At 38.4% G+C, this 16,639-nt stretch overlaps 1 protein-coding gene across 1 annotated transcript in view; it reads right to left on the bottom strand.

Annotated features, from left to right (window-relative positions):
- LOC129928187 (uncharacterized) overlaps positions 1-16,368 on the bottom strand; it is a 32,857-nt gene extending 16,489 nt beyond the window's left edge. Inside the window, exon 1 of the mRNA XM_056041254.1 lies at positions 16,092-16,368. Coding sequence (XP_055897229.1) covers positions 16,092-16,368 — 277 coding nt within the window. The remainder of the gene's footprint in view (positions 1-16,091) is intronic.
- Between the last annotated feature and the right edge of the window lie 271 nt (positions 16,369-16,639).

The following is a 16,639-nucleotide window of genomic DNA, read 5'->3' as shown; positions in this document are numbered from 1 at the left end:
AATGTCGTCATTTGTTATCATTATTTAGTCTTTGATTTTATCTCTCTCTAAATTAAAAGAATACTCGCCTTTTTTTTTTCTGGCCAAGTTTAAAATTGTAAATTTAAAAATAACTTCCATTTAGACTTGTATTTCTAGATAATTTTTTGCAAGTGACTGCTTCCAACTGGTAGATCTCTAGCGCTAGGAGGCTGGTTTCATGTCAACACTAGGTCTAGATCACAGACCTATATATAAGGTATAGAATATATCTAGGTCTGTGGTCTAGATCTAGATTCACCAGCACAGAACTGTACAGAAAGTGAAACAAACAAGTTTCTAAATAAAGCATTGTTTTTCATTGATGTGGTATACTGTCGTCAGATCAGGTCTTTTGACCAGTGAGCACTTCACTTTGACAAATACAAATTAAGTGTCCAGTTTTTCTTTTTTCCTGGCCGTGAGACCCCCCCCCCCTTTTTTTTTTCATTACGTTTATAAGCCATCTATTTAAAACGTTTTTTCTAGGATATACCCCCTCTCTCCCGCCCCCTGAGCCTGCATAACAAACTTTTCGAGCCTCAAGAGTTTCCTCCCTCACGCCATGCACGCCTGCGCTAATCGCCTCTTATCCTACTTGAGATAACCGAAGAAGTCAGTGTAGAATTGAGTCCTTGCTATCACTCTGTGCAGTATTTTCTTTCCCTTGAAATACAAAACTCAGACAAAAGTCTGTCATGGAGATAAACGCTGTGAGACTGGAGTGGGAGGGGAGGGGTGGTAGTGGGTGAAGCATATAGGCAAAAAGAAAAAAAAAAGAAACTTACGCACGGTTTAAAACAATTTTTAAAAAGTTATAATGTATTCGAAAAAAAAAAAAAAAAACACAAGGTGTGTAATATCAAACTTTTAGTTTCAGTACTAGTGTTGAGTAATATTTTGAATGAAAATTATATGTAGCCTATAATTTAAAGATGAAAAGGTAGAAAAAAAACCCACCCCAAACAATGTTTGATTTGTTGCTGATAGCTTTACATTCTTATTATTGTGTTATATGCTTTCATAAGTTTAAAGTAATCTCTAGATAATGGCAATACGTAATAAAGATAATGATTCTGATCACAAAAATAATTTTAAGAAGTTTTGGTCCAGGCAGTGAATATTTATCTAGATATCTAATTTTAAATGATTAAAATGAGTCATTAATATATACTCAATATAGCCTATTATTACGTTGATGAACAGATCCAATTTAGAAAGAGTGAAGTCTTCGAAACTCACGTAACATTACGAAACAAATTAGCATCATTTAATTTTACGGAAACAGAGTTACATTTCCCTATTTTTGAAATATCATGGCGGTTAGTTCCCATGCCTCTTCTCTAAATCATATTGTAGATGGGAACTTCAATGAACTTTTTTCAAATGCCTAAACTCTAATTCATTAAAGGGGGGTTAAAGCCATTTTTTTTCTCAGTAAGCTTTCCTTCCGCAACATTAATGAGAGAAACAAAATATATTAGATGTAACTGTATTACTTAGCTCAAAATATACTGAACATCTAATGCAGTTACTACTGGTATGAGTGAAAGTCATATATACTAGCTGTGAGACTTCAGATAAGTTTCTTATCAATAGCCCCCAATACTGTCCAATTGTAATCCGGCATAAACTAACACAGAAAAAAGAATATTAAAATAACAGAAAATGTAAGTAAATTGAACAATCAGATGTAGAAAGAAATTAATTAAAATGTCCAATATTACAACTGTCATAGAACCCCACTAGATTGAACCATCATTTGACAAAAGTAAAAGAGTTTTTGAAACTTGATGTAGTAAAGTTATGTTCAAACAAGGAAAGAGCCATGGAGGAAAGGAAGCAAACTAACTAAATCCTAGGGAGAATAGATTGAATACATCTTGTTGAAGTTAGGGTCATCTTATAATCTATCACTAAGTAGAAGAGACAAAAGGTAGGCTACACTTGATCCTTTTGAGAGACTTCGAAGTTTTTTTTAGTAACAAGAAAACACAAGTATTAACAAGAAAAATATTTTTTAAAAATACTTGCAAAAACAACAACCTGAATTCGAACTCGAGGTTTCAAGCTTCCTCAGCCCAACACACTAGCCACTGTGCTAGCGTATCGCTTTTTTTGAAAGTATAAGATTTTAAGTTACCTTTTGTTAGCTTCAAACTTTAAAGCGGAGAGCAACACAGTTTAAAGGGGGCTAATTCAACTTATACCACCACATCAGTTAAGTATAATTTCTTTTCATTGTTTCATACCAAACTAAATTATTAATTTCCAATAGTTAACTAGCTAATCGGTTAATTTTTAAAAATGTTTCTTATTTTGACAGGTACAAGAAAAAATTGTGCAAAATTTCAGCTCCATCCGAGGAATGAGTGTGGGAGAAATAACGTGTTAAAAATGTTTACCGGAAAGACAGAGTGAGTTGATTTGCAATAAGACTAAGAAATTAGTGATGTTTTCACTAATAGTTCTTCTATAGAACTTTGGAATTTTTTCTTTTATAGTTCTTCTATAGAACTTTGGAATGTTTTCACTAATAGTTCTTCTATTGAACTTTGGGATGTTTTCATTGATCATTCTTTTAGGTCCTAGTTCGCGTTGGGATAGAATTATAATTCAGAAGTATAAAATGCTTTGGAAAATATTTCAAAACTAAAACCTGTAGGTATGGGTGTGTATGACTGGGTCGGTTTGTTCACGTGACTCTACAACTGACTACAGACTACACTGATATACTGATATCTGTGATCAGTGGAGCAGTCAGCCTACTAACACTTACAAGATAAAGTTCAAGTTAGTACATTTCACTAAAGAAGACTACATACAATTGTATGTTGTCACTAGAGTATGAGACCTTCTGACAAAAAAAACAACTAAATACATACAGCTTTACATTAAAAGGGAGGGGGAGAAGTATGACCTATAAACACCACACTAAGGACTAAACTAGCTGTGGTTACAAACCAAGGCAGTAGAGATGAAGTGCTACTGATTGTCTAGATGGTCAACATGCCAGCCTTCTTCCCGTTAATGAAATAAATGAAGCATGTCAAATTAAACTTAGTCTTTTTAAAAATTATTTATTATTATTGTCTTGAAAGCGTGTCAAGTCCATTCTGATCTAATCTCAAGAGTAGAACAGCAGAGGAAGAAAGAATGTCATTCAAGAAAAAGTTTTCACATATTGAAACATTAGTCTAAGTTAAGTATTAAAAGTACATCTACAGAAATTCTTGTAATGAATATATACTGTAGTATTTATGTGTTTTTAGACTATAGACATTATAATTGAGAAAATTATGCTGAAATCATGTTTTTTTATTTCTTCAATAAACTTTTCAGATTCGTCTATTGCTGGGGTTATCAACCTGTGTGTCGCGACACCTTTGGGGGTCGAATCACAATATTCCAGGGGTCGACCATCGGAAGCGTAGATTTTTGTCTAAAAAAACAACTCGACATCGTACATTTTTCTTGGGTAGCTACTACTAATATATATATATATAAAATTGTCATTCGAGAATAGATGATGCGAACAACTGATGAATCAAAATCATTACAAACTTTGTGATTCTCGCATCATAAGTATTTATTAGTAACAGTTTAAATTACGATCCATCAAACGGTGTGACGAAAGGCTCCGTTTCAAAGTATCACATAAGTATAACAAAAACATGAATAGGTTGGTCACGATATAAAAGTAAACAAATTCAAGTCATAAACTTACAATCTCAGTTGTTTGTAATTAGTTCTAAACAGGAATATTTATAGTCTGGTAATTAAACATACAGCTTTTAGAAATTCTATCAGATATTTTATATTATAGGTATGATTTTATAACATTAGCAAAAAACATGATTTTACGGCTGGAGGTCACCGCTTAGTGGACAATTGTAAAAAGGGGTCGCGGAACTAAAAAGGTTGAGAACCGCTGGTCTATTGTTTATTTTACACCCACGAAAGTCAACGAGAAATCTTAATGTTCTTGACACAGGCATTTTAATTCTTTGAGGTGCAGCTAACCTTTGGTATTCCGACCTGTTCGTGGTCCAACATTCCTATAGCCCGTAACCATCGGATTATCAAGAGTGAACTGTTTAGAAGTTGACTTGATAAATAGACTCGACTGAAGTTCGTTTTATGTGAAATTGTAAAATGTCTAGTTTTGAAACAATTCAATATATTATTTAGCTACATAGGCCTATATTTCATGTATACTACAATAACAGAATTAGGTGTGTGCTTGTGATTTGTTTGCATATTTGCGATGTACTTTCGGGATTGTAGATGATTACATCCTAGCCCAAACCTCAAACAGGTCAGCAGGGAGTAAGGTCAGCCGGTTTCGCACCATCGAGCCGACAGCCGAGAAGGCGTACCATACGACAAGGCAACCATTCAACTTATTGTCAAAAACATTTGAACCAGACTGATGCATGTAATGCATATGGGCAAAAAATAAATGAAATTGTTTAAAAATATAGTCATAGAAAAAGTTAATAGGTTTGTTAATATTTAGCAGTCTTATTTGAGAAGGTACTCCTTATGACTAGGTGAACATATAACAGTTTTATTTGAGAAAGTAATTGTTATATCTTTATATATAGCAGTTTTATTTGAGAAGGTAATACACAATACACAAGGAGTAGATTGGTATAGAGACTTGTGACTAATGTCACTGCAGTTGTTACCTTTCAATTAATATCATGATATACTTACACAAACTGAAGCTTTCATGTGTATTTTCGCACATCTAATTTCGTATTTTTACTTAATCAAACATGTGTTGACTCAAAATAAAACTAAAGGATCAAACGTCCATGAATATAGACAAAATCCTGTAATTTTTCACTTAAAAAGAGTCTCGTCTGTATTTAAGTATTGCTGGTCATACAATTGTGTTCCAAAAAGACCGACACACAAACCATAGCGAGGAAGGCACGTAGATCTGTGTCTCTTTACATGTTCTTTGAACATTCTATTGGCTGGATACAATACCGGTCGAGCAGGTAGGAGCTACAACCATTGACAGACCACCGCCATTGAAAAACTCCATCTCCAGATGTGACCTTCATAGATTTTGTAACTTTTGTTTGTTTGTTATAATCAATCTATCACTAAAACACTTTCTAAAGAGTAGCTTGTCCCCTAATTCATTACGACGCCTAGAAACAACAAATATACTCTTACCTTGATTAAATGCTAATTAAAGATGATCTATGAAATAACGTATAATCCAAACAACAAATCGATTTCTATCGAATATTGATCTGAACCAAGTGAGACTAAGCCCAAAACTGTATTAACTACGATTTAAGTCTAGATATATGTTTAAAAATGTTTTAGATTTCAACACGAAAACAAAAAAGGCGGGAATGTGTTACTGATGAAAACGTCAGGACAAACTGCGTTACTTTTGACAAATGCAGACACTCTACGCTTCACTAATCATCCGTAGAAGACGATCGTTTTGAAAAAAAAACAAAAAAAAACTAGCATGCGCTAGACTGCTCAATTATAAAAAGGACGCCAGTATTAATATTTCATAAGGAGGAGGAGCTTCATCAGCGGGTGGGCTTAGATCGTGTTCCGTTGATCAGGTATTAGGTGGACAACTTTTCATTCGGGCCGCAAGTCTCAATTCAATAGACGCTAGGGAAATGTTTTAACAGTCCATTTTAGGTACGCTTTTGAACAAAACTCAAGTGGATCGTCGTAAAGACAGAGACGATTAGAAAACTGTCGGGGAAGGAGAGAGTGCAGAGAAAGAGAGAGAGAGAGAGAAGAGCAGAAAAGAGATAGAAGAATGGGAAGTGGGGAGAGAGAGATTGTAGAGAGAGAAAAAGGAAAGAGAGCGAAGGAAAAGGAAGGAACAAAATTACTGTGGAGAGAGAGATAGAGAGAGAGAGAGAGAGAGATGAGAAATTTGAAAGAGAGAAGAGAGGGAATGAGAACAAAGGAGAATGAGAGAAGAAAGTGGATGAGAGAGAAGAATGAGAATAGAAATGGAGGAGTAATAGATGAGAAGAAAAAGAGCAGGAGAAAGATGAAAAATCTGGGGTACAAGTCAAAAACACTAGACGTAGAAGTTTTGTTCAAGTCTCGACAAAACTATTTTTATAGCTTTTACACAGCGCTACTTTCATATAGCATGGACCAGATGGGGGGGGGGGGAAGTATCTTGGAGCCTTTTGGCGCTCAGTAAACACAACTGTGCTCGAGTCGGGTGTCGAACCTCGAGCCCTCTTCTTAGGTAGCCAAGACAAGCTCAAGCGCACTTACCACGCTTCCCCTTTAGGATGAAGGCATATCTTTAATGGAAGAGCTTAGGACTAATACGTAAGGGGTCAGAAGTTCAACCGTCTTCTTTTGACCTAAGAATGGAAGCTCCTATCTGGAATGGTTATTAGAAGGTATTAGAATCGAAGTTTATTAATGAACTCTTGCTTCAATTCAGCATCAGAACGGGAGTTATACGTATATACGTGGTCAAGACAATTTTCTCATTTCATAATTGATATAGCAATTACGTTAATCTTTGGACGCTAAATTATAATTAGATGATATATAAATAAATACAAACTTACTGTAAAGTCCGTGGTGAAATAAACTAAACTGCTTTACAAAGATTTTGAAATGTGGAAATATCATGGGTGTAGCCAGGATTTTTTTCGGGGGGGGGGGGGGGGTTAAGGGAGGATTTTATCTCCTCACCAGCCCCCCCCCCCCCCGCCCCCCGCGATAACAAAATATTTGTACGTATGTATGTGTGTGTGTGTACATAATCTTTATTACATTCTGACCCTTCATTCTTTCAGAACACGTTTATTGTGCCCTAGAATAGGTTCTTCCTGTAGTTAGTGGAAAAATTGTTGACCCCCAGCAAGGGGTCTGGGGTAGCGCAAGGAGCTCCCCCCCCCCCCCCCAGCGCGGGGCAAAGCCCCGCCGCCAAGAGCGCTATTTCTGGTATTGAATGGCAACAAAATGCATATTATGAGGTATATACAGTGCATTTTAATGCTATTAAAAAGTTTTATTTCAAAAACCTAATGTGCTATTCTTACTGACTTAGACCCTCCCGCGCCGTTCGGCGCATTTGCCGTCAAGCTGTTTCCATAAAAATCTGTCTCTGGTAATGTCTGAAGCCTCTTCCCACCTGTTCTGAGGACCTCCATGAATGTGTGGCGTCAAGTTGTACTAGGATGTCATCCCATTTCTTATTATGCGGAATTTATTTTGTCGGAGAACATGTCCCGCAAACCTCATGTGACGCTCTGTCACAATCTTACTAAGGGGTCAACTTCCAGTTCGGCATAGGTTTTCCTTGATTTAGACCCGATCTCTATAACTGACTTCTAATATCTGTCTTAGCCATCTTTGTTGAGCCACATTTAGTGTTTTTCAATTTCGGCAGATGACTATTCACTGATTAATGGAGCCCCGCCACTGGTAGAAATGTGTAACCTCTCTTAAAAACGCTCGTGGAATTAAGTGACTGTAGTTTGCTTTAGTTTTTTTTTCGAAAAGGGAATGTTTATCGTCAAAATCATCTGTTGGGGTTTTAAACTAAAACATCTCAGGACTTACTTTGTTGTTTTTTTTTAAATTCAAAACCCATATTTAGCTACGATCATAGAATTTGGTAACTGTAGTTTTAGAATAATATTGAAGATAGAGGTTTTCCCCCTCAAAATGCTCTGTAGGGGGATTTTAAACTCAAAACCATCTGGAGGATAGGAGTTTTAACTCACCCCCCCCCCCATTGGCTTGGCTACGCTCAAATAATTTTAGTGTTTAATTTGCTTTTTTTATATTGAAGAGGTATTTTTTTAGCATCAAACCCTTTTGAAGAGGGATTTAAACTCAAAAACTCTTAAACTCTTTTGGCAACGCTCATAGCATTTTGAGTGCTTTTTTTTTTTTTTACATTGAAGATGTATATTTTAGCTTCAAATCCCGGTGGCGGGGGGTTTAAACTCAAAACCCCTTTGGCTACGCTCATAGATTTTAGAGTGTGTAATTTGCTTTTTTTTTAAATTGAAGATGTATTTTTTAGCTTCAAACTCCACTGGAGGGGAGTTCAAACTTATAACTGAGTCAAAACCCATTTAGCTACGCTTATAACATTTTGAGTGCATAATTTGCTTTTTTTTTCATATTGAAGAGGGGTTTATCGTAAATTTTGGAGGGGTTTTAAAATCAAAATCTTCCTTAACTGTGATCTTGGTGTTTGGAGATTGTCGTTTGCATTTTTTTTTTTGGTTTTGTTTTATAGAAGAGCGGGATTTAACTGCCAAAACCCCTGGTAGGGGGTTTTAAACTCAAAACACCCTGGTAGGGGGTTTTAAATTCAAAACCCCCGGGAGGGGTTTTAAACTCAAAAACCCCCTGTAAAGGGGTTTTAAACTTAAAACCCCTATGGCTATGCTCATAACATTTTGAGTGCATAATTTGCTTTTTTTTTTCATATTGAAGAGGGGGTTATCGTAAATTTTGGAGGGGTTTTAAAATCTTTAAAATCAAAATCTTCCTTAACTGTATTCTTGGAATTCGGGGAATAGTCGTTTGCATTTTTTTGTTTTGTTTTATCGAAGAGGGGGATTTAACTGCAAAATCCCTTGGAAGGGGGTTTTAAACTCAAAACCCCCTGGTAGGGGTTTTAAAATTAAAACCACTTTGGCTGCGCTGGGGCAAGTGATGGTTTAGCATTAAAATCTCACCTAAAATAAACAAAATTAAAGCAAAAAATCAGTCACTAAAGTCCGTCTCCCCCCCCCGGGGGGATTTCATTTCGGGGGGGGGGGGTTGAACCCCAACCTCCCCCGGCTACGCCAATGGGAAATATATTTTTAGTTTGCACATTTAACTAATATAGGGTTTTTAAAGATACATTTTTAGCGGCCCCCGAAAGGGGAAAAGACGCTATTAGTTTTGTGCGAAATGTCTGTCCGTCTGTCCGTCCGTCCCGTTTAGATCTCGTAAACTAGAAGAGATATTGAAAATCCGACTTCACAATATTTTAGACCATTCAAAGTTCTGATGCAACGGCTACTTTTTTTTTTTCCTGAAAGCGAAAATTCTAATTTTTAAAAATCAATTATGCAAGCAGTTTTTTATAAGAAAAAGCTAATTAGTATGCATTATATGTTACACCTAATTTAAGACGAATAGTAATCTTATAAACATCGTTTCCGTGAACATTTTTGTATATAGCGGAAATTTTTTTTTTTTTTGAGAATTCGAAAATGAGATTGACCCTTTTCAAAGAAATTAACTTATTTAGTTCGAACCGAGGGTCCCGGGTTCGAATCCTGTTGAAGACTGGGATTTTCAACTTCTGAGTCTACCCAGCTCTAATGGGTACCTGACATTAGTTGGGGAAAAGCAAAGGCGGTTGGTCGTTGTGCTGGCTACATGACACCCTCGTTAACCGTAGGCCACAACGACAGATGAACTTTACATCATCTGCCCTATAGACCACAAACTAGTTAGGCCAGGTTCACATCTAACTTTACATTCACTTTCACGTATCCCATGATCTGCGGGACGGTTGGGGCACTACACAAGATCTGTTAACCTTCTTTCTCCATTCTTATCTCTCATTTGTCTTTGATATAATTTCATTCGGATGTTCTTTCTGAAAATATTGAAGCCTACCTGGGTGGACCACTGGTTGTGCGGTTTGCGCGCTGGACTGTCGTTTGGATTTATCGACGATCAAAGGTTCAAACCCTGCCTGCTCCCATCCCCCGTCGTCCTGCGGGAGGTTTGGACTAGGAAGTAAACTATCTTCAACTCTGAAGGATTATCCGAATTATGTAAAACATTTTACTTCGGGGGCCGATTTTGAGTTTGTGTTTCCACACAAACTGTCTTTTGTAACCTTGTTAAGTTTTAAATCTCTTTGTTTGCATTTCAATATTTTTAAACTATAGCTAATTTCATAAATAAATAATTTGCATCAGCATTATCAGCCCCTGGAGACAAAAACAAATGACTTAATTTGAACCAAGTAGACAACATAGGAGAAGTACACAACAAGGGGATCCAGAAACTATTAGCGCACATTAAACCAAATAAAGATTCTGGACCTACATTTTATCATTGTTTTGAAATAATGTTTCATCACTATCCAAAAAAAAAATAAATATATATATATCATGGGCGTAGCCAGGATTTTTTTTTTGGGGGGTGGGGCCAAAAATAAATAAATAAATATATATACTAGACATATTTTACCCGCGGCACGCGTGTATTTTGTTTGCGTATAACTGTCTATGAGTCACTGAGAGTGGTTTGTAAACAATTAAACGAAATAATAATGTTATAAGTAAAGCGAATGCGTAAATGTAAAAATAGTGTGAATTGTGCTGTCAAAATAGATCTACCTAATCGACTTAAATCCATTGTTTCAAATAAAACATTTGCTTGTAGGCCTATATATATTTGATTAAAATTTTAAATGAATAGACTTAATTTTGTATGTTCAAGTGTTAAAGAATAAAGTAGATCTTGAGTTAGACATAGATCTAGATCTAGATCTAGAGTCTAGACCAGTGGTCTTCAACCTTTTTCGGCCTACCGCCCCCTTTTTCGAATTATTTCTTTAAAAAAATCCGCAAGCGCCCCCTCTCTAAGAAAAACACTAATAGGGCCTATATATATATATTAGACATATATTACAAGAAACTTTATTTTCTGAAAAAACTTTTAAGGGTAAGAAGGAAATTGACAATTTTATAATTTTTTAAATAAATAATTAGAACAAAAAAAAATATTAAAAAAAAAATTTTGTTTGCGTATAACTGTCTATGAGTCACTGAGAGTGGTTTGTAAACAATTAAACGAAATAATAATGTTATAAGTAAAGCGAATGCGTAAATGTAAAAATAGTATGAATTGTGCTGTCAAAATAGATCTACCTAATCGACTTAAATCCATTGTTTCAAATAAAACATTTGCTTGTAGGCCTATATATATTTGATTAAAATTTTAAATGAATAGACTTAATTTTGTATGTTCAAATGTTAAAGAATAAAGTAGATCTTGAGTTAGACATAGGGATCTAGATCTAGATCTAGAGTCTAGACCAGTGGTCTTCAACCTTTTTTGGCCTACCGCCCCCTTTTTCGAATTATTTCTTTAAAAAAATCCGCAAGCGCCCCCTCTCTAAGAAAAACACTTATAAAGAAGCGTGAGAAGGCAAATTTGAACAAAATATCATCTATTTATTAATTTTTATGCTGTCACTTATCCCGCTTGAAAGACGACAGCATGCCAAAGGCGATTGTTGTGAACTCCTTGGCCTATGACTGACGAGCTTTGAGGAGGACTGAGTTACAGAGGTGCCCCCTCCTCCGTTGTGACAAGTCGGATTAAGATTTGGCCGTTTTGGGTGTCTAGGGGATTTTTATGGTTTGAGAATCCTTACTTGCACATATAAACTACAAGCACAGCGTTATAATGCAGGCAACAAATACTATATTTAGATGTAAACTTATGTACAGTTTATTATACAAAATAAGATAATGAAAGGTGAAATGCTGTACAGTTGCTAGTATGGGATCTAGCTTATTTACATATATAGGACTATCATCATCAGATATTAGAACCAAGTGGCCTGAGTGTCATTAGGCTGGTTGCTTAGCTTTTGGTCCGGTGCTGCACTGGTGAGACTGGTGTGGCTGATACTGATGCTGTCTGCTGGTGGGCTGGCGTAGTGGATCCAGGCTCCGTGTGCAGTCCAACTTGTATGGTTGCAGAGCTAAGCTGCGTCTACCAATCAGTTAAGCCAGTGACGAGTCTGTGGCTAGCGTTGTTACTTGGACTCTTGAAGGATGAGTAGGTCTGATGTCTACAGATCTGGTGCCAGAAAATCTGCTATCAGCTTTAGGTTGCTAAGATTTCAGGCGGATTTAGCCTATAGATAAAAGCTGCAACGATATGATGTATGCGTTGGTTTAGCCATAATGATAACACTGGGAGGTAGATGCCTTTCCGTGAAGGACATCTTCAGACTGATGTATAGAAACTATAAGCTAGTTTCATAATTATCAAAGGGACCTAACAAATGAATATAGTGTCCCATCAAGGGAGATAACAATAATAATGGGGACTCCAATAAAGGGAAATAACAAACAGTAACAAGTGATATATGATAAGTTATATAAGTGACGCTCACCAATCACGGTGAATAGCAAGTACATGCATTACTAAGATAAATGAGATGAAAGGGGAAGGGGAGATCAACGTCTGATACTCGCCCATGCTCTCACATAAGTAAACAGAGCATAAGTAAATACATACTCAGTAATAAGACATGTTTACATAAGTGTCTTGATAATTCCCTGCCAAGGAATTAATCAATGATAATACATTGAGGGCTCGTGCCGAGCGCTAATATATCCGAGTTAAATTAATAATAGTTAAAGAGCTAAATACATCTGGTAAGAATTGTTAATAGAATCTAGTCCAGATGGCTTGAACATTTAGCCACAAAGTCATGATATAAAATATAAGTATACAGTAATCTACTTACATTATCCATGATAAGAATGCACAAATATGTACACAAATAATGTAGTAATAAATGCACAAATATATATATACATTACTAAGTAAAATGGTTCTCAAGCACTTTACAAAGTTACATACCACCAATCCAAAGTGAAATAAGGGAATGAAAATAGTCTAGAGCTCAAGCAAGAGTTAGATGTGCTCCCTGTGGGCTCTCCAGCGTGAATGAGATCGGACGATGAAGTCTGTCCATATACACGTGGATAGAAGGGGGGGGGTGAGTGGCGGGAGATAGGTGCAAAGGTGGTCTAGACTATTTGACGTCTTTGACAAAGGGGGTCCACGCTTGACCGTGACGAGAGTTTCCGGGAGATAGACATTGCGCGAAGGCGCGAGTTGAAAGTCCAGGAAATCAGCCCAGGTGGTCAGGTGAATTATGAAGGGGAGATTATCGGAGCTCGGCCAAAATCAAGGGAGATTATACCTTGATAATGGCTAGTGCTAGACGAACAGCGTTGCCCGAGGCGTTAAGTTGAAAGGGTACTTTGTAGTGACCAGCCGCTCCCGGAAAAGGGGGGGGGTCAACGGATGGTTGCCACGATAGATGGAGGGAGTGTAATCTAGTCAAGAGTCTAGTGTGACACGTGTCAAAGTGGGGATAGTAAAATGTGACATCGATGCCAAAGGGGTGGGGTTGGATTGGAGCGGTGGTGGCTGTGTTTTTAGCGCTTGATTGGCTAAATTAATAAAATTGATGATTAATAGCGAGTAAATAAATTAATTAAATGCTTAGACCTGAGTGATACCTCGAGTGAGCTAAAACGGTTCGTCACACCCGTGAGCGCCATAAAGATTTATTCAGGCGCCATTTCGCTCTCACTGGCATAGAGGAAAGTACCTGGCAGCATTCTCTGGCAGCAGATAGCAGAAAGCCTCTGAGAGAAACAGTTGGAGAGCTCTTACAAACATTTGAAACTCAAAGAAAAGCCATTTTTGAAGACAGGCGCAAAAGACGGAAAGAAAACTTAAATAGAACACCAGCATACAACGGCTTTGTCTGCATAAAATTCGGGAAAATATGTAGGTCGCAGTTGGGTTTGCGTAGTTATGTAAAACACTGGACTCAGCCGTAATCTTTGGAATTAAAGGCAAAAACAGCCAATATTATCATTATACAAAAATTATATCAAATAATTTGCAGTGATTACACACAAAAATTGTAAAGACTTTCTTTCAAATCCTAAGAATAGTCTCCGTTTAATTTTTTGAATATTAGGGCCTACTGTTTTTAGGTTCAATAGTAAATTTAGTTTTATTTTTTAATATAAATATTATTATTGCTGAATTCACTACAAACAGAAATCAAGCTAATGGATACCTTGTGTTGCATGCAATCTGACAATATTAGAAATTTTAAGCTTTAAATTTGCCAAAGTAAGGCGAAGGTCTCTTCTAGTGGCTACATCCAGTCTATTTCTTTGCTTATTCATTAACTTTGTTAGGCACTAAATCTAGGTTTACCATGTATGTTTACTGAAAAGTTAAAACATCATTCCAATTTCGACCACAGTTTTGGAATTTTACTGAAACATTTAAATGCAGCCACATCTCTGTTGTGCCTCCAGGGGCGTAACAAAGAATTTTCATCGTTTGGGGCTAGGGGGCTTGACATCTTTGGGGGCCGCTGCATTTTGCTTAATATTTGGCCCCCTTCCTTAAATGGGGGCCCGGGGGATTTTTAAATTTCCCCCACCCTAGCTACGCCACAGTGTGCCTCCTATGTTTACATTCTTTTTACTGAAGACATAGTTTTGTAAATCTATTTTTTCATGCAACTCAATTTGAACATCAGTAACAGATGTTTAATAATTGTCATTTATATATATATATTGTTACGAATCTCACTATCCAGGCTCTCTGCAAACTGCACCATATACCACCAACTTAAAGAACTTGACAACTCAGGGCTCCAAAGTAACGTAACACTTTAATAGTTGAATAAGTAACAGCCAATACTGTACAATTGGCAACACGTACACTGTACAAATATCTCTCTTGTTAATAGCCGTTCCGCCGTATCGACTCTTCCACTGGCCTCTCCGTCTCGTTCCGGGCTTGCACTGGGTTCAACAGTTCAGGACTGACTTCACACACTAGGCTCGTTGTGTCGGACTCGATCGCAGACCAAGATCAAGACGCCGTTCGTCTCAACTGTACTTGATAGTACTCCGCACTGAACCGTCGTAATGCTCCGTACAGAACCACACCGCTGAACTGTGCTGTAGCCGACCGGACTGTAGTGAACCGGGCTCTGAACCCCTGCCGTGAACCGTCTTGACTGCGACACCTCCGCTCTTATGTAGGATCCCTACTGGCCTTCTCGAACCGGACAGAACGCCGCTCGACGTTTCTAGGTGGTCAGATGACTACAACTCTCGTGACGCTCCTGAGCTTTGTTCACGATGGCGATCCTTCCCGAACCGTCCTGTTGACACTCGACCCGGCTGACAGGCGTAACTCGTCACAGTTGACCGCTCGTCTAGCGCTGGCCTGGGGCGATTTGCGTCGGCTGACTACACACACACCACTACCCCTCTCTGTGCCACCACCAAGTTTATAACACTGCCCCCTCCTTAGATCTGTCCGTCCCGGACAGAATCAACATCATGACATTGGCTGTAAAGTTTCATCGCTGCAGGCGGGGGTCGATCAGTGGCAGTTGGCTTGCCTCTTGAGCTTGATGGAGCCATCCATGTTGCAGTCAGCAATGGTCGCTTCCTTCTCTTCCTCCAGTTGGCCTTAACCTGGTTGCTTCGCCGTCGTGCTTTCATCGCCATCCACGTTGAGTTCAGAAAACGTTTTCTTCTTTTCCTCCAGTTAGCCTTCATCTGGTTGTATCGACCTCGTGATCGCATGGTCATCCATATTGCACTCAGCAAAAGTCGCCTTCTTCTTCTTCTCGCCAGTTGGTCTTCATGTGGCTGCAGTGATATCGAGGTTCCATCGTCATCCATCTTGCATTCAACAAAAGTAGCCTTCTTCTTCTCGCCAGTTGGTCTTCATGTGACTGCAGTGATGTCGTGGTCGCGTCGCTCTCTTGTCGTTCGGTATTGAGGGCAGCCGTTTGGCACATGGAAAGGTATAGGATGTAAGGGCTGGGGATACCAAGATCGTTGGCCAAAGAGATGACTTCATAGGGCTTTGCGAAGAAGGACTGGGATGGGCTTCAAATCCACAGGACAGGGAATTGTGGGATATGTCATCATCTTCAGCCTTGTCTGGAGGGCATGCTCGTGGGGCAGGTTGGTAACACTCCTCGTGCAAAGGTCCCTCGTCTTCGGCTTCAGGCTCCATTCGGCTTTCTTCACCACCATCAGGACCTCTCTCTCTCGTCTCAGTATCGGGCCAATCACTTGTTGGTTTCAGACCTTGTCGATTACTTTCGTCTTTCAAATGTCCATCAATGTCAACGTCAGACTGCCTTGGATTCTCTTTACCACCATCAGGACTTTCCTCTCCAGTCTTGGCAGCTGGACCAACGGCTGTTGGGTACGGACCTGGCTGGTATCTCTTAGCTTGCAAATGTCCCTCAACAGCTTCGTCAGATTTCATTGGGTTCTTATGGTCACCATCAGGGCTTCTCTCGCTGGTCTTAGAATCTGGGCAAGCGTCAGTAGGGCCCCACCTTTGTACGCCACTTGCAACTTGCAAACGTTCCTCAGCAAAATGCTTGGACGCGGAGCTAACATTCACTTGATATGTCTTGCTGTTTGAGGTGCTCATATCAGGTACAGCTGCATCACAAGCTTCGTTCGAACTATGGGCAGCTTCCATTGTCTCTTCATCTGTCTCTTTCGGCTCCACAGGTCTGTACTCCCTGTTTTCAGATTGACAGGCAGCACCACATTCATCAGCATTGCCGTTGTCACTGCATATTTCTTCAAAGCTTTGGGTGGCTAGTAGTTCATTGTTTAACGATGGCGCAGCTCTTTTATCTTTCAAGTCTCTTTGGTCGTACAGGGTTTCTTCCACCACGTCCATCGTTTTCACCACGGGGCTCGTCACTTCCTTCACTGAGGTATACATTTTTTCAAGCTTGGTACAG

The sequence above is a fragment of the Biomphalaria glabrata genome, chromosome 9, assembly GCF_947242115.1.
Source record: "Biomphalaria glabrata chromosome 9, xgBioGlab47.1, whole genome shotgun sequence".
Classification (NCBI taxonomy): domain Eukaryota; kingdom Metazoa; phylum Mollusca; class Gastropoda; family Planorbidae; genus Biomphalaria; species Biomphalaria glabrata.
The sequence above is the reverse complement of the archived record's forward strand: the minus strand, read 5'-3'. Positions and strand labels throughout refer to the sequence as shown.